General features: G+C 46.9%; 1 protein-coding gene across 3 annotated transcripts in view; it reads left to right on the top strand.

The window, feature by feature from the left end:
- Nucleotides 1–15,180: 15,180 nt before the first annotated feature.
- ARID1A (AT-rich interaction domain 1A) overlaps nt 15,181–27,700 on the top strand; it is an 86,076-nt gene continuing 73,556 nt past the window's right edge. The window contains exon 1 of one of the 3 annotated variants that reach the window (XM_016956953.4): nt 15,181–16,703. In XM_016956953.4, coding sequence (XP_016812442.2) covers nt 15,567–16,703 — 1,137 coding nt within the window. In that variant the 5' untranslated portion in view covers nt 15,181–15,566. Of the gene's footprint in view, nt 16,704–19,841; nt 22,053–27,700 lie in introns of those variants that run through there. The other 2 variants (XM_009451423.5, XM_063784086.1) reach the window with 2 other exon arrangements.

Below are 27,700 nucleotides of genomic sequence, written 5' to 3'. Positions count from 1 at the left end.
AGGCAGGTGGATCACCTGAGGTCAAGACGAGCCTGGCCAACATGGGGAAACCCCATCTCGACTCAAAATGCAAAATTTAGCCAGGCGTGGTGGTGCGCGTCTATAATCCCAGCTCCTCAGGAGGCAGTGGCAGGAGAATCACTTGAACCTGGGAGGCGGAGGTTGCAGTGAGCTGAGATCATGGCACTGCACTCCAGCCTGGGCAACAGAGCAAGAGTCTGTCTCTAAATAAATAAATAAATAAATAAATAAAGTGATTCAAAGTAAAAGCTTAGGCTGTGTGCAGTGGCTCATGCCTGTAACCCCAGCACTTTGGGAGGCCGAGGCAGGTGGATCACTTGAGATCAGGAGCTTGAGACCAGCCTGGCCAACATGGTGAAACCCCGTCTCTACTAAAAATACAAAAAAATTAGTTGGGCGCAGTGGCACCTGCCTGTAGTCCCAGCTACTCAGGAGGCTGAGGCAGGAGAATCACTTGAACTCGGGAGGCAGAGGTTGCAGTGAGCCAAGATTGTGCCATTGCACTCCAGCCTAGGCAACAGAGTGAAACCCCGTCTCAAAAAAAAAAAAAAAAAAAAAAAAAGTAAAAGTTTAGAATATTCAGTAAGGATCCAGTTGCAGTGGCTCACACCTCTAAGCAGGAGGATTGCTTGAGGTCAAGAGTTTGAGACCAGCCTGGGTAACATAGTGAGACCCCATCTCTACAAAAAAACAAACAGAAAAATTAGCCCAGTGTGGTGGTGTGCTCCTGTAGTCACAGCTACTTGGGAGGCTGAGGTGGGAGGATCACTTGAACCCAGGAGGTCGAAGCTGCAGTGAGCCATGATCACACCATTGCATTCCAGTCACTGCACTGCAGCCTAGGTGAAAAACCGGGACCCGTCTTAAAAAAAAAAAAAAAAAAAGGCCAGGCACGGTGGCTCACACCTGTAATCCCAGAACTTTGGGAGGCCGAGGCAGGCAGATCATGAGGTCAAGAGATTGAGACCATCTTGGCCAGCATGGAGAAACCCCGTCTCTACTAAAAATACAAAAAAAAAAAAAAAATTAGCTGGGCGTGGTGGCACTCGCCTGTAATCCCAGCTACTCGGGAGGCTGAGGCAGGAGAATCACTTGAACCCGGGAGGCGGAGGTTGCAATGAGCCAAGATCATGCCATTGCACTCCAGCCTGGACAACAGAGAGAGACTCTATCTCAAAAGCAAAACAAAACAAAACAAACAAACAAAAAACAAAACAAAAAAAGAAAGAAAGAAGGAAGGAAGGGAGGGAGGGAGGGAGGAAGGAAGGAAGGAAAGAAAGAAAAAGAAATTCAAAAAGGAATTTTGGTCTCTGATTTTTAAGTGTAAAGCTGAAATAATTCAACAAAATTTATTTTTATTTTTGTTACAAATTCTTTCATACTTAGTTACATCATTGTGGTTTGTGGCCTCTGTTGTTTTCCTTTTCCTTTACAGGTACACCAGGCAAGTTCTCCTAATGCCTGGCCCTCAGGGAAGCTTATAGAGTGAGGCAATTTGGAAAACCCTGTTTTGGAACTGAGTTGCTCCTCAATAGCTCCCCATGGAAGAAGGATTCCTAGTACTGTACATCACTGGCACACAACTTGGTCTGGAGTGAGGACTGTGGCTTCCTTCTTGAGGCACTCTGACCCAGGAGATTCACAGACTGGAGCACCAGGTGATCACCCAGGCACCTTGTCCTCCCATGTAATACTTGAGCTAGTCTCCTCTGAGTGTTATAAAGACAGACCCAAGAGGCTGCCCAATTTGTTTGCTTTCATTTTGTTTTTATATTCTTTCAACTTTTAGGCTGACCTTATCTCCCTGATTTTCCTCGTCTAGGGAAGAAAATGTGACATATACTGTCACAGGCAAGTTTCTAGCACACCATACCATGTTAGTGAAATGTGCTTCTTCCTTTTTTTTTTTTTTTGAGACAGAGTCCTGCTTTGTCACCGAGGCTGGAGTGCAATGGCCTGATCTCAGCTCACTGCAAACTCCACCTCCCAGGTTCAAGCTATTCTCCTGCCTCAGCCTCCTGAGTAGCTGGGACTACAGGTGTGCTCCACCATGCCTAGCTAATTTTTTAGTAGAGATGGGGTTTCACCATGTTAGCCAGGATGATCCACCCGCCTCAGCCTCCCAAAGTGCTGGGATTACAGGGGCGAGCCACCATGCCCAGCCTGCTTCTTCCTTTTTTCAATTTTTTTTTTTTTTTTTTGGAGACGAGTCTCACTCTGTTGCCCAGGCTGGAGTGCAGTGGCACAATCTCAGTTCACTGCAACCTCTGCCTCCTGGGCTCAAGTGATCCTCCTGCCTCAGCCTCCTGAGTAGCTGGGACTACAGGCACATGCCACCATGCCTGGCTAATTTTTGTATTTTTGATACAGACGGGTTTTTTCACCATGTTGCCCGGGCTGGTCTCGAACTCCTGGACTCAAGTGATCCTACACCGTCAGCCTCCCAAAGTGCTGGGATTACAGGTGTGAGCCACCATGCTGGACCTTGCTTTTTCCTTTTAAAATAATTTTTCAATATACTTTTATAAATTTGACCTCTTGCCAACAACTTTCTATTACTGTGTACCCAGCACTACCCATATGAATGCCTAAGCAGTATAGAACTTAAGAATTTGTTTTCTTCTCTTTTCTAAATTATTAGGAGTCTAATGCTGTCAACTGGTAAATGTTTCGAGTTTAAGGTAAACATCACATAGTTAACAAATACTTTTACAAATGCTATAACAGACAATTGGGTTTGGGGCCAGGCATGGTGGCTCACACTTCCAATCCCAGCACTTTGGGAGGCTCAGGCGGGCGGGTCGCTTGAGCCCAGGAGTTCGAGGCCAGCCAGGGCAACAGGGCAAAAACCTGTCTCCACCAAAAATACAAAAATTAGCTGGGCGTGGTGGTGTACACCTGTAGTCCCAGCTACTAGGAGGCTGAAGTGGGAGGATCGCTTGAGCCCAGGAGTTTGAGGCCAGCCAGGGCAACATGGCAAAAACCCATCTCCAGCAAAAATACAAAAGTTAGCCAGGTGTGGTGGTGTACACTTGTAGTCCCAGCTACTAGGAGGCTGAGGTGGGAGGGTTGCTGAGCCCAGGAGGTAGAGCCTTCAGTGAGCTGAGATCACGCCACTGCACTCCAGCCTAGGTGACAGAGTGAGACCCCATGTCAATTAAAAAAAAAAAAAGGAAAAAAAAAAAGAAATAAAAAGAAAATTGAGTTTGGAGATGTCATTTTTTAAAAACTTTTTTTTTTTTTTTTTGAGATAGAGTCCCTCTCTATCACCCAGGCTGGAGGGCAGTGGCGCAATCTTGGCTCACTGCAACTCCCACCTCCCGAGTTCAAGTGATTCTCCTGCCTCAGCCTCCCAAGTAGCTGGGACTACAGGCGCATGACACCACGCCCGGCTAATTTTTGTATTTTTGGGAGAGATGGGTTTTGCCGTGTTGGCCAGGCTGGTCTTGAACTCCTGACCTCACGTGATCCTCCCACCTCGGCCTCCCAAGTGCTGGGATTACAGGCATGAGCCACTGCGCCTGCCCTAAAATCTTTTTTTTTTTTTAAATAGAGAATTCTGTTGAACACATATTTTCAAACTTGAAAAATAAAACAAGGGGTCTACATAGTCAATGCAGCTTTGAATATTTAAAATTTCTTCAGGTAACTGTTCTGCTTTGTGTCGCTGCTAGGTGAGGCACTCAAAAAGGCTGAACTGAAGGAACGAACTAGCTGAAAGGGACAGCCACACTTTCATGGAGTGAGGAAGTGCTGGTTGCCGGTCTGGGACTTCCCAGGTCACTAATTTTGAAACCCACCAAACACTGATCTAAAGATCAAATTCTAGTCTTTCAGTAGCAAGGATTGAAAGATTGGAAGACTTTATTCTGTTTCCTCATTGGAAGACTTTATTCTGTTTCCTCACCTAGCACCAGGATTCTGTTGGGGAGTTCCAATGAAATGGACTCTAAGTGGGGCTTGCTCTTTCCTTTCTCATCTGTCCAATTAAGGAAATTATTTGATTGGGCGCATCTTAGCCATTCATTTTGGTGGACAGATGTTTCTCTTGCTACAAAGACCAAGGACCATTCTAAACCCAGACTTAGCTGAATCGGTAGAACAAATATCTTATGATTCCACATAGCTGCCTTAGGAGCACTGGATTTCAAAACCACGCAGGAATCCTTGGCATGAGCACTGTTATGTACAGGAGCCTGAGTTTGAGAGCATACGGTGTGGTATAAATTGTACATTGTGTACATTTTTGTGCTATTTAGTCCAAGTATAATCACCCAGTGTGAGAGCCTAAGTGACCCTGAGACAAAAAAAAAAAAAAAAAAAAAAAAAAGGAAAAAGTCCCAGCGCAGTGGCTCATGCCTGTGATTCCCAGAACTTTGGGAGGCCAAGGCAGGCGGATCATGAGGTCAGGAGTTTGAGAGCAGCCTGGCCAACATGGTGAAACCCCATCTCTACTAAAAATACAAAAATTAGCCGGGCATGGTGGAGGTTGCAGTGAGCCGAGATCGCGCCACTGCACTCCAGCCTGGGCGACGGAGCAAAACTCCCTCTCAAAAAAAAAAAAAAAGAAAAACAAAAAAGAGAAGAGCGAGAAGGAAAGGGAAGAGCAGAAGAAAAGGATAAGTTACTTTAATTATCTTATCCTCTACAAGAAAAAAATGACTAATGTGTGAACCTGAGTATCAGAGTAGTAATAATGTTGATATTAATACCTTTGATAATTATACCAGTGACCTCAAAGTACAAAAAAAAAAACTCATTATTTTCCTTGTACTCACCAAAACCTCTTTAAGGTCCCATAAAATAGGAGTTGCCATGTCTTCAGTTTTTCCTTGTTTTTCTTCTCTTTGTTCATGGGCTTTCTTGGAAAATGAGGGTTTTGTTTTGTTTTGTTTTGTTTTCAGACTGAGTCTTGCTGTGTCACCCTGGCTGGAGTGCAGTGGTGCGATCTTGCCTCACTGCAACCTCCTCCTCCCGGGTTCAAACAATTCTCATGCCTCAGCCTCCCAAATAGCTGGGATTACAGGTGCCTGCCACCAAGCCCAGCTAATTTTTGTATTTTTAGTAGAGATGGGTGTTCACCATGTTGGCCAGGCTAGTCTTGAACTCATGACATCAAGTGATCAGCCCGCCTCAGCCTCCCAAAGTGCTGGGATTACAGGTGTGAGCCACCGGGCTTGGCCTGTTTTTGTTTTAAAGATGACATCTCCATGTGTTGCCCAGGAGTGTGGTAGCTATTCACAGGCACAATTATAGCGAACTGTAGCCTTGGATTCCAGGCCCCAGGAAATACTCCCACCTCAGCCTCCCGAGTAGCCACTGTACCTGACAAAATGAGGGATCTTGATCTGAGTGCTAGGAACTTATAAACAAATATTGAATCCAACAGGCTTGTACTATTTTGGAGGTATGTTTTTCCTTTTAAGTAGATATCAGCTTATAATGTACTTTATGGGAGGTACAACAGTAGTGTATACTCAATGTTGTATATCATAGTACAGTAATTATAAGAGGATCTCCCATTTATAGTAAACTGAATGAAAGGATTGACATCCCAAACCAAAAAGTGGAAAATGGCAAACTGGTTTCAAAATATCACAGTGAAGAGATGGCTATTCTACTGGAGGGGACCCTCTGCTCTGATGCTTCTAAGCAGACATAGTCCTTATAACTGGATTTTGTGAGTCTATTTGAAATCCTGGTTATTACAGTTTATGAATGGATACAGCCATTTGGAAACCTGACTTAGAATGAAAGTCTAGACATTTGTCTCAAAAGTAGAGCTAGCTCTCAAACTATATGCTCCTTGCTTTGAATACTGAGTAGGGCATAAGCCTTTAACTTTCCTTTCCTCATCTCCTACTCCCACTCACTTCCAAGAAGAACACCTCTGTAGAGTTTTCATCTGTCTTTGTAGTACTCCATTCCTGTAAATTCCTTCTCCACGTTTTTGCTATTTCATTTAGTTTGGAAAATGGCAGTGTGGAATATGTTTGGTATAACCTTAATCCTGGCCAGCGTCTCTGATCCCTAAAAAAAAAAAAAGTATACATACATATATATATATATATATATATTTAGAGAGAGAGCGAGAGTGTGTGTTTTCTAGGGTTAAAAATACAGAAGTAAAAACCTTAAACAAAATAGAAAACAAACCTCCCTTATTATCCAGGTCCCCTGCATATTTTTAGTTGTTTAGAAAATGTTTCTCCTGGGTCGGGCACGGTGGCTCATGCCTGTAATCCCAGCACTTTGGGAGGCCAAGGCGGGTGGATTACCTGAGGTTGGGAGTTCGAGACCAGCCTGAACATGGAGAAACCCCCGTCTCTACTAAAAATACAAAAATTAGCCTGGCGGGGTGGCGCATGCCTGTAATCCCAGCTACTTGGGAGGCTGAGGCAGGAGAATTGCTTGAACGTGGGAAGTGGATGTTGTCGTGATCCAAGATCGGGCCATTGCACTCCAGCCTGGGCAACAAGAGTGAAACTCCATTTCAAAAAACAGAAAAAAAGAAAATGTTTCTCCTGTTGTTCCTGTTAAATATTTCTCATATTTTGGCATCACACACAAAAATATGATGCCAGAGGTTTGTGTGTATGTGTGTGCATGTGTGTGGTGGAGGTGAGGGGGAGACTTGGTCCTATAGCACGGTGTGCAATGGTGAAGAACCTACTAAATTAATTAATCTTCACATTAGCAGATAACTGAGAATATGAATCACTCACAGGCAGTCAAAAGGTGATGTCAGTGAACGGTTATGGCACAGCATGACTGCTCCTGTTTGACACTGCATTTAGTCCTAGCACTACTGCTATTGCAGGGCTCTCCTGTGAATTTTATTGTGGAATTTCAGAAATTTCTACTGCCAGTTGGGTGCAGTGGCTCATGCCTGTAATCCCAGCACTTTGGGAGGCCAAGGTGGGAGGATCATTTGAGCCCAGGAATTCAGACCAGCCTGGGCAATATGGCGAACCCTGTCTCTACGAAAAAATTTTTAAAAATTACCTGGATGTGGTGGCACATGCTTGTAGTCCCAGCTATTAGGGAGGCTGAAGCAGGAAAACCACCTGAGTCCAGGGAGGTCAAGGCTGCAGTAAGCCATGGTCACACCACTGAACTCCAGCCTGGGCAACAGAGTGAGACCCTGTCTCAAAAAATAAATAAAATAAAGTAAAATAAAATTCTACTGCCAAGTAGTAGCTAAATGTAATTCCCCCCCCCACCCCCCACCCAAGACAGAGTCTTGCCCTCGGGTGCAGTGGCACTATCTCAGCTCACTGCAACCTCTGCCTCCTGGGTTCAAGCAATTCTCCTGCCTCAGCCTCCCAAGCAGCTGGGATTACAGGCACCCGCCACCACGCCCAGCTAATTTTTCCATTTTTAGTAGACAGGGCTTCACCATGTTGACTGAGCTGGTCTCAAACTCCTGACCTCAGGTGATCTGCCCGCCTTGGCCTCCTGAAGTGCTGAGATTACAGGTGTAAGCCACAGTGCCCGGCGCTAAATGTAATTTCTATAGCATTAATAAGTATTCCAGGAGGTAGTTAAATCAAGGAACAAGGTACTTAATGAAGTTTTAAAATACAGCTTTGGAATGGTTATTATTAGCAATCATCATACTGTTAATTTCTAGTTGAAAGAATAACAGGCTCACAAAAATTTCTAAGCCTTAGGAGAAGACCGATTTTGGTGGAAAGTGGGTCAGAAGAGCATGTGCAACTCAAGGATTGCTGAGGATGAACAAGTGCATAGGGTAAAGTTGCTTCATCATGAAAGGTGAGTATTTAGGGTAGAGACTGCGGTCTTGGTCTACATTACTTGGTTAAGCTTATAAAATGGTTTCTGTCGACCCTCTCTACAATCAGTGACAAATTGTACTAATAATGATGGACTCCTAAAAACCCTCAGTAGCCAATCAGGTTGCAACCTCCTTCACCTTGAAGCTTTTTCCTAGAGAATATTTTCTTTCCGAAGGTTGTGTGGTACTTCCACTCTCCTTGATTCCACCTTGGAAACACTGGCTACTACTTCATAAAGAACTGGAAGGTAGGTGTGGTGGAGTCAACTAGAATCCCTCTTTTCTAAACCCTTTGGACTTCCAACTTTATCTGGGCTAAAGGGGCAAACACGTTAGCCACAAACTCGGGTTTTTGTTAGACAGAGTATCCATATTTTATTTATTTATTTATTTATTTATTTAATTTTTTGAGACGGAGTCTCGCTCTGTCACCCAGGCTCGAGTGCAGCAGCGTGATCTCAGCTCACTGCAAGCTCTGCCTCCCGGGTTCACGCCATTCTCCAGCCTCAGCCCCCTGAGTAGCTAGGACTACAGGCGGCCGCCACCACACCCAGCTAATTAGAGTATCCATATTTTTAAGTAGCTGTGAGTGATTAGGAGAAAAATACTTCAATGAGCTCTTGGGCTTTGTTCTGAAGTCGAAAGGGACTAGTAAAAATGTGTAATCTCCATCCTGGTTTTGGTGTTTGGGGCAAAAATAGTGCCTAATGTTGCACAACACTGTGTGCTCTTGAGTGTAGTTTGCGGATGAGTTATATTAATGAATACACATTGTGGTAGAGGTGTGTGTGTGTGTTTCCGTGCTTTTTTTTTTTTTTTTTTTTCTGGAGACAGAGTCTCATTCTGTTGCCCAGGCTGGAGTGCAGTGGCACAATCTTGGCTCACTGCAACCTCTGCCTCCTGAGTTCAAGCGATTTTCTCCTGCCTCAGCCTCCTGAGTAGCTGAGATTATAGGTGCCTGCCACCATGCGCAGCTAATTTTTGTGCTTTTAGTAGAGACGGTGTTTCACTATGTTGGCCAGGCTGGTCTCGAACTCCTGACCTCAAGTGATCTGCCAGCCTCGGCCTCCCGTGTTGTTTTTAAATGGCTTGTTGGATAGGCTTGATGAAGTGTGCTGGATTATTTCCTCCATTGTCTCCTGTTCTCTCCCTCCCACAGCAAGACTAGAAGAGCAACAACACACTTCTATACAGGTCTCTAGTAGTCTCTTTGGAGGGGTAGGCCAATAAGAACCAACCTGCTGGTCCCTACCCCCAACCCCTCTGGTGACTTCTGAATCCAGTTTCAATATTGTTAAATTTCAGGGAAGAAAGTGATAATGTGGAAAAGTGCCAAAACTCAGTCTGATTTTTCCTGGCAGCTTTCCCTTGGTGTCATTGGTAAGTTCCGCATTTCACTGGAGTGGAGTGCCACACTGCTACTATGACTATAGTAGTCACTCCCACGCCTGACTTTTTTGTTTGGTCCATTTTATCTTTAGGAATAGGCATTTTCTGTAGGGATAGATGGGTTTAAACCCTATTAAAGCTAGTCAGAATGTTTTTCATTAGGGGCCACTCAATTCCTGTCTTATACCTAATAGATTTCTTTGGATTTTCTTTGATTCTTATACAAAAACACCCAGTATCATCATGCTGGAGGATTCTCTTAAGGTGGTTGCTTTGCAGAGAACAGACAGCACATTTGCTTTTTTAGCCACCTATCCTATTTCATAGGACTGCATGCCTGCCTCCCTCCATTTTGTCTGTGCTTACACTGTTTTTTCCTTCTCTTTCCAACTCTTCTACAGAACTTGTGTTGGAACAAAAGACTCCATTCCAGATCCATTCCAGAGTTGCTGTGAGAAACTTCCCCACTGACTCTTTTTCCTAACTCAGTAAAATGGCAGTGTAAGAAAGCTTTATGCAGGCAAGGGCTGAAAGAAATCTCCACCTAGAATACAGTGTTTGATTTTTCCTTCTGATTTTCTTGTCAACTCTCAAAAACTTCCCTTATAATCATTTTATATGTGTGAAATTTCCCTAGGTTGGTTTTAAAGAACAAAACAAAACAAAAGCAGCCTACATTGGTTTAACATGGGAAATCCTAGATAACAGACTTTTCCTGTTCCTGGGCAATAGCCTTCTGTGCTAAGATCGGTGACCTTACCTTGGTAATATTGTTGGTGCTTAGCCTTCCAGATCTAAAAACAGCTTAGTGTAATAAGTACCAAGCACAAAATTGTTAAGTTTCTCTTTTGATTGACTATGAAGAGGCTATCAAGCTTTTTTTTGTTTTGTTTTGTTTTTTGTTTTTTGAGACGGAGTCTCCCTTTGTTGCCCAGGCTGGAGTGCAGTGGCGACATCTCAGCTCACTGCAACCTCCGCCTCCCCGGTTCAACCGATTCTCCTGCCTTAGCCTCCCGAGTGGCTGGGATTACAGGCGGGTGCCACCACGCCCAGCTAATTTTTTGTATTTTCAGTAGAAACGGGGTTTCACCGTGTTAGCAAGGATGGTCTCGATCTCCTGACCTCGTGATCTGCCTGCCTCGGCCTCCCAAAGTGCTGGGATTATAGGCGTGCGCCACCACGCGCGGCTCAAGCTTTAAGTAGGTTTTTCATACAGTATTTTTTGTATTAGTTGGTGAATACAAATCTTCAATGAGCTCAGCAGAAATAAGAAATCCAAATTTCCTGATCTGCCCAGTGGTTTTATGAAACCCCAGTCCCGTTTTTTTGTTTTTTGTTTTTTTAAAAAATATTAGTAGTAGCTTTACTCAGTCTTTTCCACAAAAATAAGCTCACTGGTCAGCAAGCTCACCAGTGAGACTGGTGAGTGAGGCTGTACTTAGAAGAATATGAAAGCCTTGGTATCTTTTTCCTCATATTAGACTGGCCCTGGGTGTTATTTTTTTTTTTTTTATTTTTTATTTTTTTTTTTTTGAGACGGAGTCTCGCTCTGTCGCCCAGGCTGGAGTGCAGTGGCGCGATCTCGGCTCACTGCAAGCTCCGCCTCCCGGGTTCACGCCATTCTCCTGCCTCAGCCTCCCGAGTAGCTGGGACTACAGGCGCCCGCTACCACGCCCGGCTAATTTTTTGTATTTTTAGTAGAGACGGGGTTTCACTGCGTTAGCCAGGATGGTCTCGATCTCCTGACCTCGTGATCCGCCCGCCTCGGCCTCCCAAAGTGCTGGGATTACAGGCGTGAGCCACCGCGCCCGGCCTGGGTGTTATTTTTGTTTGAAACCTGCCACAAGCCAGACCAGCCTGGACTTTTACTTATTTTATTTTTTATTTTAGTTTTGGTGGAGGTGGTGGTGAGGGTAATTTTTAATTTATATTGAGACAAAATAAGCTGGGTGACTTATGCCTGAGGCTCTTTTTTTCACAGCTACTTTGGGGAAAAAAAGTCTCATTCAGAAATTAACATTTCTCAAAATGTGTTCCTTATTCTGAAATATAAATGACCCCAAATTGCTTAAGAGTTTGAGATGAGTGGGGAAAAGATCTAGAAAAGCATTTATAGTGTGCCAACCAAGTTTGAGGCCTCCTGGTTTGCTCCTTTGGGATTCTAGGTCCTTGGCAGTCACAGTTTTACCGCGAAGAGCTGTTGAATGCCATTCCGAGTTCATTCCATTTTTCTCCGTGTGTGCATCCAGTTCGTATTTTACAGCTCCCGTATGGGAGCCGGTAACATAATGAATTGCCTTGACTCTCGCTTCAATCCACTTTCCTCGCTTAATATGCAGCCCAAAGTTTTGCAGCTTGCTGTCAGATGGTAGTGCTAGACTTTCACACCGATCCCAAAGCCTCCGCTGGGGCTGTTTCTTAACACGGAGTTACAAACTTTAAGAACAGACAGCTCCAGACGGAAATCCACGCCAGGCTTTGAACTCTGCTTCTGGCTTCCGTCAACTGACATAGTTGCCCTTTTGCTCAAACTCGCAGCTCCAGTTCGCACTCGAGAGAGCTCTGCTGGGTGTCTGCTGCTGTGCCGCGGCGGGAACGTGTGGGGGCAACAACCTGGCGCTCCAGCGATTCTCCACGCCTTAGTTAGGAATCTAAGCAAACCCTCGCTAGGGTCCCTGGGCTTAAGACGACTTCTCCCACAAGGATTGGGTGGAGGAAGGAGCCGAGCCCGATCTTCTGTTTGTTTGTTGAGTTTTGTATTTCAGACATTTAGGGGAAGCAAATTGCGAGAAAGGAAGGGCTGTCTTCCCTGCAAACGTTTCCCTCTCCTAGCAAACCCTCCAGGCCTCGGTTCCACATTTTGCAGTTGACTCTCTGGATTTTAATAGGTTGTTCCCTTGTCCTCGGGCCCAATCCATGCACGCTGTGCAGCCGGATAAAATGGGAGCACATCCTCTGCCATTTTCAGTCGGTTTGTCCTGGCAGCCCTGCCCCCTTCCTTGGCTGCTCTGCCGCTGGAGTTAATACGCCCAGAAACTCCGCCTGATCCTCCAGGCCTCAAATCCAGTCCGCGTTTGCTAAGTGCCGTGCGGTCGGGGACGGCGATAAGAACTCTCCTGTGAGGGAGAGCTAGCGAGACTTTAGTCCGGTTTCCATGTCAACGATTCAGTCCATATTTGCCATCAGGCTGTTGGCCGAGGTGCTTTCGCGAGGGTAGCGCTGTCCTAGTCCTAGTTCTCCAATCTGCGCCGGGATTCCTGAGCTGCCTGGGTGTGGGGTTAAAAGGCAGGGGCCGTGGGGGAAAAAACTCCACCGAAGGGAGGACCCACTGCCCCCAGCCGGGGTCTCGCTGCTCGGGCCAGCCACGTGCCCAGCTCCTCCCCTCCCCCGCTTTCCCGTTGCCACTGCCCCTAGGGAAAGCTGATGGGCCAGTTTCTAAAAAAGTTCCCTCAGCCCAACAGTTTCTGGGATTGTGGTGTGGGGCTCTAAAAGTAAAAGTGGAAGAGAACCCCAGTGAATTTAAAAAAAAAAAAAAAAAAAAAAGTAGATAAATTCCACATTATCTCCTCCAACCCAGGTGGATAGATTTTTGTGCACTTTACCTTATTGCTAGAGAAAAATGGTGACTGTTTTCAAAACAGCTTGCCCACGTGTAGGGAAGGAGATTTTTGGCGCTTTCCATATTTCACAGCCATTGAAGAAAGGGGATGAGGGCTTTCTTTGGAGAGAAATCCATTCTAGCTTCCAGATTTTCACTGGGCTCCAGGTTTCCCATTACACCCCAGCTCTGAGGAAAATGGCAGAGTAATTGCATGTAAAAAAATCCTCATTTGTGTGCAGGACTCAGGACTGTTTGCCAGCTCAGGGGCAGTTGATTAAATAGCCAAGCTCTATTTATGAGGCAGCCTATAATTTGGTTTCTAGGACCTAATGCACCGGGGAGAGTTGTTGCCCCTGAGGACTGTGAGTGAAAAGAGGGCACTGGCCCATACCAGTCAGTCGGATCTTCTTGGTAGGCTGGTTTGGTTCTTGGCTTGAGGCCGGGGGAGGGGAGAAGAATAAAACTGTGGGATTTTTTTTTTTTTTTAAATCTCATCACTCTTAGATTAACAGGAAGGTTTTGCCTTTCTGGTGTAGGATGCAGTAAGTTTTCTTGGGGAGAGAAATGAGTTCAGGCTTTGGAATTATTCATAGTGACCAGGGACATTGCCAGCACTCCCGGGTCCTGCATAAGCTAAGATAATGCTCCTGTGGCCATGAAGTCTCCCTTTACAAAATCTGAGGGGGAAAAGAGATCCTGGTGTCTAGGAACACTGGCCTGGGCCTTTCCCAAGGCAGCCTTGGGTCTGGTGAGGAGCTGGAATCTCCTCTGGCTTTTGTAGCCTGTCATATCAGAACATTCCAAGTCAGCCTGAGGAAGAAAAGGCTGCTGCTGGGATTTGGTGGAGCCTGTAGATCAGGAGAACACTGGAGCTTTCTGTGTATGTCGATCTTTTCAGATAAACCTGGCCTTCTACCCAACTCCAGCTCAATCGGGGTCTCTTAGAATGTAATGGTAAACTTTAAACAATCTTTACGCTACAGGATAGAAAACAAATCTGACAAGCATCCATTTTCTAAGTGACTTGTTGGACTGTGCCTTTTCTTCAAGGAGAAAATGGTTTCCATTTTCTGCATCTCTCTTCTGTAATGGTTTGAACACTCAGGTTCCTGCAGTCCCTGGAGCCTCTTCTGTGGGTTTTCAGTATTAGAAGGTACTGTCTTTGGAGACTGGGGCTACTGGTCATGGTAGGCTAAGTTTTCTTAAGAGGGAGTGAGAAACGGTGTTTAGGTTTTCCTGCTGGGTAACTGTTCTATGCTCCTAAAGCAACTTCAGTGGCCTCCATTTTAAGTTAGTGGTGAGATGATCAGTTTTGACTTCAAATCCATTTTGATATTCTGATCCCATTGTTGAATGTGCTCACAACTTGATTTTTTTTTTCTTTAAAGGCAAGTAGACCGAAGGCAGCTTTGGTGACTCCACTTCTTTTTAAAGTCGCCCTCCTCTGCCCTCTGACTTTAAGTGACAGGCAGTTCCCTCCCCTCTCTTTCAATTCTGTAAAATGGGGATAATCCGGACCTCATGCCCCCAGAGCCTTGTAAGGACCGGCTAATGAGGGCAGGCGAGTGGGAAACGAATCGTCTGAACAATGATCAGTCATTCCTTCGGGCTTGCAAAGAGGGTAAAAAAGGCTGCGTCTTTAGCGGGGTCCGTAGAAGGCTTTGAAGACGAAAAGTGCTGTAGAGGTGCTAAGCAGCAGCCAACGGACCGGGCCCGCTGCCAGGGGGTCAGGGTTGGGCCGAGGCGGCCGCGGTCTCAGGCTCTGGCCAATTTTGCAGCCGCGGGTAAAGTTCACGCTGCCCGCTCCCCTCGGTACGGCCGGGAGGGGACAGACCTGGATAGGGACGCCGGGAGGGAGGCGGCGCAGGCTCCAGAGATGCGCGGGCTCCGGGCCGGGTTTTCTCCGAAGCCTTCGGCGGCGGCGCTGCCTAGCGAAAGCGGCTGAGGGCCTGCCGCCGCCGCGGCTTGTTCTCTCCCCTCCTCCTTTGTGAAGGGAAGGGAGCGAGTCCGTTCCACGGCCTGCGCCCGCTCCGCTCTCCACTCCGGGTTTGCCAGGCGGCCGCGACGGCGCTGGGTAAAATGGCAGTGCTGAGCCTCGTGTCGGAGTGAGGGGGACTCGGAGGAGAGTGGGGCGCTCTAGCCGCTCAGTCCGGCCGACCGCTTGCTCGCCCGCCCGCTGCCGCGCAGCAGCCTCGACCCAAGCCGCAGCTGGCGAGGGGAGGCAGGGCGCCGGGCTCGGCCCGCGCTCTGACTCTGGCTCCCGGCGCCCCGGCTGCTGCCGCGCGCCCTCCAGCCCGCCCGTCCCGGGTCCCCCTCCCCCCGCTCCCTCCCTCCCCGCCCCCTCCCCCTCGCCTCCCTCCCTCCCTCCCTCCTCCTTTCTCCGGCAGCAGAAAGCGGAGAGTCACAGCGGGGCCAGGCCCTGGGGAGCGGAGCCTCCACCGCCCCCCTCATTCCCAGGCAAGGGCTTGGGGGGAATGAGCCGGGAGAGCCGGGTCCCGAGCCTACAGAGCCGGGAGCAGCTGAGCCGCCGGCGCCTCGGCCGCCGCCGCCTCCTCCTCCTCCGCCGCCGCCAGCCCGGAGCCTGAGCCGGCGGGGCGGGGGGGAGAGGAGCGAGCGCAGCGCAGCAGCGGAGCCCCGCGAGGCCCGCCCGGGCGGGTGGGGAGGGCAGCCCGGGGGACTCGGCCCCGGGGCGGGGTGGGAGGGGGGGAGAAGACGAAGACAGGGCCGGGTCTCTCCGCGGACGAGACAGCGGGGATCATGGCCGCGCAGGTCGCCCCCGCCGCCGCCAGCAGCCTGGGCAACCCGCCGCCGCCGCCGCCCTCGGAGCTGAAGAAAGCCGAGCAGCAGCAGCGGGAGGAGGCGGGGGGCGAGGCGGCGGCGGCGGCAGCGGCCGAGCGCGGGGAAATGAAGGCAGCCGCCGGGCAGGAAAGCGAGGGCCCCGCCGTGGGGCCGCCGCAGCCGCTGGGAAAGGAGCTGCAGGACGGGGCCGAGAGCAATGGGGGTGGCGGCGGCGGCGGAGCCGGCAGCGGCGGCGGGCCCGGCGCGGAGCCGGACCTGAAGAACTCGAACGGGAACGCGGGCCCTAGGCCCGCCCTGAACAATAACCTCACGGAGCCGCCCGGCGGCGGCGGTGGCGGCAGCAGCGATGGGGTGGGGGCGCCTCCTCACTCAGCCGCGGCCGCCTTGCCGCCCCCAGCCTACGGCTTCGGGCAACCCTACGGCCGGAGCCCGTCTGCCGTCGCCGCCGCCGCGGCCGCCGTCTTCCACCAACAACATGGCGGACAACAAAGCCCTGGCCTGGCAGCGCTGCAGAGCGGCGGCGGCGGGGGCCTGGAGCCCTACGCGGGGCCCCAGCAGAACTCTCACGACCACGGCTTCCCCAACCACCAGTACAACTCCTACTACCCCAACCGCAGCGCCTACCCCCCGCCCGCCCCGGCCTACGCGCTGAGCTCCCCGAGAGGTGGCACTCCGGGCTCCGGCGCGGCGGCGGCTGCCGGCTCCAAGCCGCCTCCCTCCTCCAGCGCCTCCGCCTCCTCGTCGTCTTCGTCCTTCGCTCAGCAGCGCTTCGGGGCCATGGGGGGAGGCGGCCCCTCCGCGGCCAGCGGGGGAACTCCCCAGCCCACCGCCACCCCCACCCTCAACCAACTGCTCACGTCGCCCAGCTCGGCCCGGGGCTACCAGGGCTACCCCGGGGGCGACTACAGTGGCGGGCCCCAGGACGGGGGCGCCGGCAAGGGCCCGGCGGACATGGCCTCGCAGTGTTGGGGGGCTGCGGCGGCGGCAGCTGCGGCGGCGGCCGCCTCGGGAGGGGCCCAACAAAGGAGCCACCACGCGCCCATGAGCCCCGGGAGCAGCGGCGGCGGGGGGCAGCCGCTCGCCCGGACCCCTCAGGTACACAGCTGAGTGGGGAGGGGGCTGGGGCGAGCGTGGTCCTGGGGGTGGGTGGCGGCTGCGGTGAGCGGGCCACAGCCTTGGGCTCCCCTCAGTCCCGGGCCCCCACTGCTGGGGAGCTGCCATTGTCTGGCTCTTCTCTCTTAAAATGGCTGCCTGTCTGCCTTCCTCTCCTTCCCTCCTTCAGCCTTTGTGTTGGGTTTTCCCAGAGGTGTCTGCTCCTCTTTTTCCTCTCCCCTGGTCCCTTCGAACTCCAGGGGTCTTGATGGGGGTGCGGGGCAGAGTGTGCGGGGAAGGGCCTGGCCGGGGGTGAGGGGGTGCTGGGGGCTCAGGTTAGGAGTGTAGGCAGTGGTAGGAGCCCAGGAGTTGAATGAACGTTTCTTTGCTCACCTGCCGCTCCTCTCCGTCCCCCGGCCTTCCTCTGGGCCGCCCCCCATCTGTGCTTTCAAAGAGGGCCCCTAGAGCTCGAGGGGACCTCGAGGGGAGGGCAGGGGACTGCTTGGGAGCTGCTAGAGGCCGGCTGCGGTTCACCTAGGGCAGCCCGGGCCATCTCCTGTCTTAGGCTCCGCCGGCCCAGTGGCCTGGGCTTCTCCCTGGAAGTGCTGGTAAACAGCTGAGTGATTGGAGTAGTAAGTGCAGATTGCTTTGGTTTGGGATTTGAATTATGGAGGTAAAATCCTTCTGTCAAAGCCAGGAGACAGTTGGTCTTAGGTTGACATCCTATCTGTGATCTGATTGGCTCCCCATCTCCTGCTCTTGGCCATTTATAATTGCCTCTGATGTAATGGTACAACAATCCTGATGAGCTCATAAACTTTTACACTCTGCTTTTCTGCCAGTGATAACCCAAACTATCGCTGCCACTATCTGCCTTTTATTCCAGAGCTGAAATTGGCTGTGACCTTGAGGAGGGAGGTTTAAGTAGCAATACTGTATCAGCAGGAGCAAAGCCTCAGACAGCCTGCCCTTGTTACATTGTGCCCAAACAAAAGAGGAGGCAATGGCATTTTGCTTGTACCTTGGATTTATTTTGCTTGTTATGTTTTATGCAGCCTGAAATGAATTCTGTGTTGTCAGAACAGTAGCTGAGTTTTTTCTCTACAATGGGTTTGCTGTTTGTTTTGGTTTTGTGACTTTCCTGATGGTATAAATGACTTCTTTGATGGCTCTGAAGATGCATTTATCTTGAGTAATTTTGACACTGGTTGCTTTGCAGAATTGAAATGATTTTACTGGGCTTTTTATTGAGTGGCAAATGTGGGATCTTTATGGGGGGGCAGAAAACAGTTTTTGTTATTTTTTTTTAGAACTGGGAGCTTTCTGAGGAATTTTATATTAGGTTCAAGCGTTCTGTTTTAAGGAAGACTGGCCTCATTCTTTGTTTACATGTTGAATCTTGTTAACACTTTCTTTTGTTAATTGAACTTTGGAATAGCAGCTTAATTTAAAGGGAAGCTGGTGTCTTTCATGATCTTGAGGGACTTTCTCCTAAAGGCTTGGTCTGGTGAAATTGTTTTTTCCTGGAATAACAAAAAGTCTAGTTTTCTGTTTTGTCATCAGTCATTTTAGAGCTTTGAAATAGAGACTGGCCAGTTTATTCGTTTGCATTTTAATGTATGTTCCACTTTTTTTCTTGTCTTCCAAGATACGAAGATACGACCTAGAATGACACTTAAGATTTGCTTAGAAATTGCAACTTCTGAGTACCTTGTTACACTATTCTATCTTGTTTTATTTTGTTGCTTTTCTTCCATCTTCATCATGCTCTGTCAGCAGTGCTTTTGGTCAGGGATATTGAGTATTCTGTGGAGTCATACATGTTTTCAAAGAGGGGGAAGCTCCATTCATCCCCTCCCAAACCCCTTGCGCTTTTGTGCTAGGAGGAAATTTTGTTCACTTACTAGCTGTATTCCCAGCCCATCCTAGAGCTACTTTACTACTACTCTTTTGAGCTGGGGATTTTGAAATTAGCTGTGTTAGATGGTGGGCCTGGAGCTCTGTGCCTTGATTCTACATCTTCCATGATGTTCTGCATCTGGACGAGAAATAGGGAAATGTTACATTGTTTTTCTAGTGTCTGGAGGAAAAGTTTTGTCTTAAAAGACAGCATCCTCTTGTCTCTGGGTCATCCTATAGTCTGAACCTCTTTCCCCTCATTCCCCTTGTTTTGTTTGGTTTTGGCTGAAAATTTTACTTTTCTTGAAAACTATTAGAATAAGTCATTTGGGGTAGTAAGTCAGGGTTCATTTAAAAGCAAAATTGATTTGAATTCTGCTGGTTTGGAAATATTTAGTCCAAGTTTTTAAAGAAAAAGCCAACTCTTTTGGTATAATGATTTTTGTTTTTCAGTCATTAAATTATGGAACACTTTCTGTGTAGATGATAGGAGAATAGATACAGTCCCTGTTTGGATGCCTGTCTGTGCTGTCTTTGGATGAATTTTCTGATCTCTTTTATTATCACTAGACCCACACAACATAGATTCCTAATTAATTTCAGCTCAGTTGTCTACTCCCCAGAGACCCAGGGAATGGGCTGGTGAGCATTCAGTTGTGTAAGAGACAGTGCAGCTTCCACTTCTGTGGACTGCTTCAGGTGTGTGGTAGTAGTCTAGGTGAGGGTTGTAGGTTCAGACTTTGTTCTGAATTTCTCTTTGCTACTTGATAAACCTCTTTTCAGACCATGATGCTCTACTCTTCAACATTCTTAAATTAAAAAGTCTTGCTCTGTCTCCATCTTTTCCTGGCACAGTCTTAGATTAAGAATATTTTGCAGAGACTTAATTAACACAGCTAAGGTGATAACGTTTTCATTTGACTCTACGCTTATGAAATAAAGTTTAGGTAAGTGTGTGTATTGTGGCTATGTCTTTTTCACAGGACCTGGGAAGATCTTAGACAAACTTTTACTTTATTCCTTTTCATAAGTAGTGTATCTCAAGTGTTGAATCCCGCTACTGATGAAATAGTTTTAGGTTGCTTACACACATGAAGTTGATTTAAGGCTTTTTATTGGGACGCTTTTTAGCAATAATACTTTGAGAGTAATACCAGTTTACCAAGGTAAAAAATAAAATACAATAAATAGTCCAGGAACAAGTTGGATTTTATTGTAGAAGTTTGGTTGTTAGTTTCTACTATGGAAACATCAAATGATATTTCTGACTCCTGGGAAACAGATACAGGAATCCTAGATTTATTATGGGAATGCCTACTGGCAGAAATTCTAGGCTGGCTGAAATACAGGACTCTTGGAGCTCTCTCAAGTAGGAGGGACCAGGAAAACCACACTGAGATGGCACTTTAGTTGTGGGGGTTTCATGTTTCTCTACTGTTCATGAGAGAGCTGGGGTGATGAGGATTGAGATGGTGGTGTGAGAACAGAGAAAGCAGCCAGGACCAGGTTTGGCTTCTTGTGTATTGGGCCCTGTGAGGACTTTTTAGGTTCCTTTCTTTGTGTGTGACATGAGTAACCATGACAAGCAGCACCTGCTGAAACAGGATGTCTTGGATTGCATTAAACATTAATATGTTGGATTGACTCCTGTAGGTGTAATGTCTACAGTAGACCTTTTGCAAAGAGGTTAGTGAACTTTTTTAGAATGAGGGAATAGGCTAACAAAGTAATAGGCAGGGCTTTTTCCTGTTCCCATCCCTCAAAAGGTTGTATTGATTGGCTTCAACTCTCAAAATTCTAGAAGCAACTGAAGCTTGTAAATATGGTAAAAATGTGGTATTCAAATATATTGGCACCGAGTAGTTCTTTTCTGCCAGTGAGCTGTAATACCTGGGGCTTGAATGGAGTCCTGATTCCTGTGGCTTTTATCTCTGGGTTTTTCCTTGTTTAGATTGGTCATTATCATTACTGACGCACACTTAAGTTATTACTGATGCATACTTGAGTTGTGTGTTGCGTTAGTGGTAAAGAGCACAGGACTCACAACAGGAGGAGGAAGGAGGGGGCTTAGGTTCCACATACAGCTCCAGATTAAGCTGTGTGACCCTGGGCAGGTCATTTGCTTTCTCTATTTTTCATTTTCTCCCTCATCAATAAAATGAAGTTGGTCTGCATGGCCTTCTCACTCTAAGATGCTACATATCTGTGCTTCCATAGCTGGCTTGTTATGAAGGCAGCTTTCTGTACATAAATCAGGGGTCTTGAGACCATCTTTCTTCCCCTGGGCTGAAGGAACTCAAAGCTATTTTCTCCTGGGATTCACAGGAACAAGCTCTGGACAGTTGGGTGCCATTGTGGTCTGTGGACTTTTACAGAAAAAGCTCTACCAGACTGTTGCCTTGAAACTGTTAATCTGTTTGTCATTAGTCATTCCACCTGGCTGGTGGTTTTAAAACACTAAATAGTCATTGGAAAGTTAGGTAGATTTCATTAAAGCAAGACTTGAAAAATAGTTGCTTCAGGATCCCCAGGAGGCTTTTGCACTTGGGGTCGGGGTGAGGAATGGATATTCATAAGTTCAGTGTTGATATTCTGCTGCTTTTGGGGAGGGGTAGGGAGAGAGAGGGAGCATTAAGCTCTCCAGACTCCTGGTGTTTGGGCAGGTCTAAGTCTGGTTTGGGCAGTTGGTTGTAATCTGAGTGCCTGGACTTGCCCTGTAAGTTTTGCTGAGAGAGAAGCAAATGTTCCTGAGACTGGAAGAGGAAAAGCTGCGTTTCAGGGTCAATTTCATAGGTGCATTTGTTGTTTCTCATAGCTATGGTTTAAAAAACTACATGGTGTGCTTTGCACGTGGTCCTGGAAATGCTATTCTTTCTCTTCTCCAGCACACCTGAATTTCCATTCTTTCTCTTCCTGGCTTAGTAGTTTAGAAGTGTAATTTAGGTATATTAGAGAAAGGAAGCTTCCCTTTATAAAGGAGGGAAAAGGGTAGAGGGAACAGTGTTTGATAATTCTGTGCTTGACACAGCATCTTCTATCGTCTCTGAAGGAACCAAATGTTTCAGAGCTTTGTGTAAATACTTGCTGAGCTGTCAATATGTACCCAGGAGGTTTCTGTAGTAAGATGTAAACTGTTCTATAGAATGTTTGACAGGCAAATTAATAAACAGTTTTCAAGCAAAGATAATGCTAGCCTCCTCATGTGGTGGAGTAAAATAACATTGGGGAAAAAGACTTGGGGATAGGAAAAGGGTAGTGCTGGGGGGCAGTGAGTGTGGAGATAAGAAGTGATCTAAAAAAAAATTGAAATGGAAAGATGCTGCCCTGGCAGTGAAACCTCTGTGGCCCTGGCTGCATGCTAAGTTCAGGGCATGTGGTATCCTGTTAAAGTCAATTGCAGTTTCATAGTGAAAATAGAAGTTTGGAAAGAAGATCCTGACTGTCAATAGTAAGGTAAGTATTACCCCAGACACTTGGCTTATGAGACTTTGAGGTTTAAAGGGTAGCTTGGTGAGATTATTTTTGGCTTGGGTTTGCATTTCTGGAATATTAGAAAGGAGAAAAAAGATACTGCAGCTTGAGTGTGATCTTTATCCTCAATTTTGCTGTTGTGCTTGGGATTATAAGTCCACTACCCAATGGCCTGGGTTTATTTATACAGTTTTTACTGGACTTCTGTGTATCACTTATGATAAAATTAATATGCCTTTACACTCTGTTCCTGGGTCAGTACAAAGTCCAAATATTTGGGGACTCACTACATCTTACTTGAAGGATTATGTGAGTAGATACAGTCTTTGTTTTTGAAATTGCCATTTTAGGATTAAAAACATATCTGGGTTCCTTCAGTGACACATTCTTTTTATGGAAGAAGAAGAAGAATCTATGAATATTTTAGCTGTCTGTCTGTGGTCCTCTTCTTTGGTAGCCTTGTGAGATGACCAGATTTGCCTTCTCAGAATGTCTTTTTTAACTAGATTCATTGATTCTGACACCAGTTTTCTTTATAAGAAGTGTTTTTTACACCAGAGTCCTGGAAGTGCCCTTTTGACTTAGCTGTTTATATAGTAGCAGGGAATATGAATGTAATTATGGTCCTGACTATGATTTTTAGGTTCAGCTAACTTACTACCAAAGGCTATCAGCTTGTTTTAATACAAAACACAAAAACTTGGATTGGCACTGACATAGGTTGCTTAATATTGCATGGTCCTTTCCCAGTATGTTGGTAGTGAGGGTATTAGGAACTTCAGACTTATTGCTGAGAGCATAGTTTCTAAGTCAGAGAGATCTGGAAATTCCAATGGGGATGGGAAATAGCCCTGTGTGATTACACCAGCTAGGTACTAGGAAGAGATTTAAAAGGTAGAAACAATATCTCCTTCAGAGGCATTTAGTTTTCTTAGGAAAGCATGCTTATGTGCACACATCTGGAAAACTTGAAAAGCAAGGTTTCATAAATGGATGTAGACCACACTAATTATGTGAGCTGAAGGAATTAGAGGAAAAGGTTCAATCAGTTTGGCAGGGTTAACCTGGGACAGCTTTTCAGAGGCTTTTCTTGTGTAGCTAAATGTTCAAGAAACTTAGAATACTAATTTGCCTTTTCATAATGCTATTCTTAAGTTCCATGGGCTTGATAGAATCCACATTGCACATCCATCTCCAGACCAGTAGCTGTCTCAGTGTTCCAATGACTTTGAGAATTTGGACTCTAACCATAAAACTCCCTGAAAGAGTGGTTCCAGGGTCTTAGTGGTTCTTGTGGTCAGGTAGAGCCTTTGGTACAGACTGTTAAGTTCTTGGCTAGTTCAGGGGCACTTTTCTAGTAAATTTGGATTTGGAAGGTCATGTCACCTTCAGAGTTGTGTGCCCTGGACAGCTCTGTAGTAATGGTGGTTCAACTTTGTTGGTGAGTCTGTCTTGGCAGAGTTAGTTGACCTTTCTTAAAACAAGAGCCACGAAGTAAGTATCTGTTGGGACTCTTAGGCTGCTATTTCTGAGGAGCTGGGAGCTGTGCTCAAGTCAAGTTGCTTGTGTTAAACCTTATATTGAGGTTGATGGGTTAGGTAAGCCTGCACATACGCAGTCTGCCCATTTATTCATAGAAATGGCCTTTAATACTGTTTTTGGCCGGGCGCGGTAGCTCACACCTATACTCCCAGCACTTTGGGAGGCCAAGGTGGGAGGATTGCCAAGCCCAGGACCAGCCTTGGGACCAGGCTATTAACATAGGGAGACCCCATCTTTACAAGACACAAAAATTGCTGGATGTGGTGGTACGTGCCTGTAGTCCCAGTTTACTTAGAAAGCTGAGGCAGGAGGATTGCTTGAGCCCAGGAGGTTGAGGCTGTTGTAAGCCATGATTACGCCAGTGTACTCCAGCCTGGGCAATGGAGCCAAGACCTTGTCTCAAAAAAAAAAAAAAAAAATTTTGTTTTTTATTAGGTTACTATGGCCAAGCAGCTAACAAATGCTGCTCACCAATGCTTAATCCTTGTGGAGCCTCTGGAATATAGTGATTTTGGTTTCTTTACCTGCTGGTCGATCTGTGGTTGGGCCTTGGCACTTCACCGGTCAAGGAACATCAGTGGATGCTTAACAGCTGAAGATGCATGGCGTGTCCAGTGCCAGGCCACTGTAATGCTTCTACCTGGAGAAGGATTGGTTACACTACTCCAGTACAGAAGTACTGCAGTCCTTTTTTTTTTTTTGAGATGGAGTCTCACTTTGTCACCCAGACTAGAGTACAGTGGTGCAATCTGGCTCACTGCAACCTCTGCCTCCCAGGTTCAAGCGATTCTCATGCCTCAGCCTCCTGAGTAGCTGGGATTATAGGCTTCCACCACCATGCCCGGCTAATTTTTGTGTTTTTAGTAGAGGTGGGGTTTCATCATGTTGGCCAGGCTGGTCTTGAACTCCCAACCTCGGGTGTGATCCACCCACCTTGGCCTTCCAAAGTGCTGGAATTACAGGTGTGAGCCACCACGCCCGGCCTTCCCCCCCCCCCCCCCCCATTACTTGAGTAATGGTCCATGACCTGCTGAAAGTACTGGAGTCTTGGATAAACATTCTGGTTTAGAAATACCTTTTCCACTTTTTTTGCCTTGCCATTTTGGCATTTTGCAAAAGTGGGTTTTCAGTTACTCAGAATTGGGCACCATAGTTAACCTCCTATGGATTACAGGTATTTAGGGGCTTGAACTCTGATCAATCCCAGGTTTTAGAGGAATCCAAGTTCGGGTGAATATTGACTTAGTAGCCTTGAGTATTCTTCCTGAAATTACCCCTCCTCTCCATTTAAATGGATGAAATTAGTTTTTTACTGAATGTGAAGGGACATCTGAATGAACTTCTATTTGTTTTTGTTAGTCACTTGTGCATAGCTGGAATATTATCTTGGGACAGGTTGAGTCTATTTCCCAGTGGCTTCTGCATTTTCTAAGGGTGGACTGGAATGGGAAGAAGTCTAATGCCAAGAATGCATTCCAACATGCTGCAGAGTAGGAAATTTGATCCCTAAAATGTTGACTTAGTGTTGGTCATGGTACATATTAGAAATCACCCAGTAATCCAGGACAGATTTTTGTCACCCTCCAGGAAGTTATGTTGATATAAATACTAAGGGGCTTTGGGTACTGAGCTAAGTGCTCTGCAGGCCCAAAGCGCTGCTTGAATTGCTACCCATATGAAGAGGAAATGTGCCATGTGCCTTTTTTTCTGTCTTTTGCATTTGGGCTTCCTTATGGCTTTGTTGCTTTTATGTTCCCAAGTCTGCAAAGTTAGATATTAGACTTCCTCCTCCCTTGGCACTGGCAGATTCATGATTTTCCATGGCTCATCACTAGCAGCCAAGATTTTTGTATGCTTTTCTCTCTTAAACTTGTTCGTTTTCAGCTTGCTTGTTTATAGGCATCTCTGTTAAAAGGAACCCTTCTTTTCCCCTTAAGATCTAGCACCAGGGGTGCTTGGGGGTTGGTGTGATATCAGTCAATTAAAAGCCCATTTGGTGTGTGCTTGGTGTTTTTATTTTGCTCATGTTTTCTTTAAGGTCACAACGTGCTTGCCGGGCATGAGTGCCTTTGGGCCCGGCTGTTTACTCTCAACTGCCGTGTACTTTGACTTTAAGAAAAGTGCAAATTCAGCCACGTGGTAGAGGGATTAAAGGCCACATAGTGTTGGATGCTTCCTTTTGGAAGAAACAGATATATCTTTGGGCTCTTCTTGCCCAGTGATTTCTCCTGTCTGGGGTAGACATTGTTGCTTTCTGTTGTCCTTAGAGAACAGGGCAGAAATGCTGGGAATTGGTTTATTACTGTGTCTCTTTGGCAAATATGTATGTCTTTTTCTCTTGCCCTTTGGACAACATTCTTTTCTGGTCCTAAGGTGTTGGAGTTCACAGGTTGATCTAGCGTTATGTGAAACTCTTGGTAATTTAGGTTTGGATAACCGGCTTTTAGTCTCCAGATTTCTAACATTGTGCTTGTTTAGGAATTTAGGCTTCTAAAGAGAACCATATTACAAAGCTTTTGGGGAACAATTCTGTAGGTAGTTTATCTGTTCTTGGGTCACAGATCCTCACCAGGATCCTGACTTTTTTTTTTTTTTTTTTTTTTAGATGGAGTCTTGCTCTGTCACCCAGGCTGGAGTGCAGTGCAGTGGGGCGATTTCAGCTCACTGCAGTCTCCGCCTCCTGGGTTCAAGGGGTTCTCCTGCCTCAGTCTCCTGAGTAGCTGGGACTACAGGCATGCGCCACCACGGCTGGCTAATTTTTTTTTTTTTTTTTGAGATGGAGTCTTGTTCTATCGCCCAGGCTGGAGTCCAGTGGTGTGATCTCGGCTCACTGCAACCTCCGTCTCCCAGGTTCAAGTGATTCTCCTGCCACAGCCTCCCGAGTAGCTGGGACTACAGGCGCCTTCCACCACGCCCTGCTAATTTTTGTATTTTTAGTAGAGATGGGGTTTCATCATGCTGGCCAGGCTGGTCTGAAACTCCTGAGCTCGTGATCTACCCGTCTCGGCCTCCCAAAGTGCTGGGATTACAGGCATAAGCCACCACGCCCGGCCTAATGTTTGTATTTTTAGTAGAGATGGGGTTTCACCATGTTGGCTAGGCTAGTCTCGAACTCCTGACCTCAGGTGATCCGCTGGCTTTGACCTCCCAAAGTGCTGGGATTACAGGCGTGAGCCACTGTGCCTGGCAAGGATCCTGACTTTCAAATGATGGCCACCATGCATTTGAGTACTTATTATTGCTAAGCATTATGCTTAGTCCTCTTGATGAATTTCCTAATTTAATCTTCAAAACTGTATAGGAGGTGGGTTCTATTATTAATCTTCCTCTTTTACAAATGAGGAAATAGAGTAAGATAAGAAATTTGCCCTAGGGAAAATAGCTGGTAAAAGGTAGAGTTGCGTTTGTCTGACAAGGTAGACAAGGTTTGTCTGACTCTTCAAAGGTATTACAATCTAAAATACTAATTTTGCTTCTCCAAAATAAATTACTCAGGCACCAAGATTGTTTAGGACATTATTTTTAAAATAGCCTGAAACTCTTAAATGGGGTGAAAGACTGAAAAGCCATTAGCTAACAATTTGACATCGTGCCTAGAGCTCTGTCCTGTCATTCCCTTCCATCCCTTCCATTTAGGGTTTTGTTGTTTTGGATTTCCGATGAATGGCCATGGCACTTGTTTATAGCTGCCTTGTGATTCCATTGGTGAGAACTGGCAGCATCTGGTCCTCTGGTCCCCAGTCCTCTCTTTCTCAAGAGGGATCTTTTGGGGTTGAGAGTGAGATTCAGCCTTTAAGATACAGTCCTTCACTTTTTTTTTTTTTTTTTTTTTGAGACGGAGTCTTGCACTGTCGCCCAGGCTGGATTGCAGTGGCGTGATCTCGGCTCACTGTAACCTCTGCCTCCTGGGTTCAAGTGATTCTTCTGCCTCAGCCTCCTGAGTAGCTGGGATTACAGGTGCCCGCCACCACGCCCAGGTAATTTTTTGTATTTTTAGTAGAGATGGGGTTTCACTGTGTTGGTCAGGCTGGTCCTGAACTCCTGACCTTGTGATCCACCCGCCTCGGCCTCCCAAAGTGCTGGGATTA

The sequence above is a fragment of the Pan troglodytes genome, chromosome 1 (assembly GCF_028858775.2).
Source record: "Pan troglodytes isolate AG18354 chromosome 1, NHGRI_mPanTro3-v2.0_pri, whole genome shotgun sequence".
Taxonomy (NCBI): domain Eukaryota; kingdom Metazoa; phylum Chordata; class Mammalia; order Primates; family Hominidae; genus Pan; species Pan troglodytes.
Note: the sequence above shows the minus strand (reverse complement) of the source record. Positions and strands in the feature narration are given on the sequence as shown.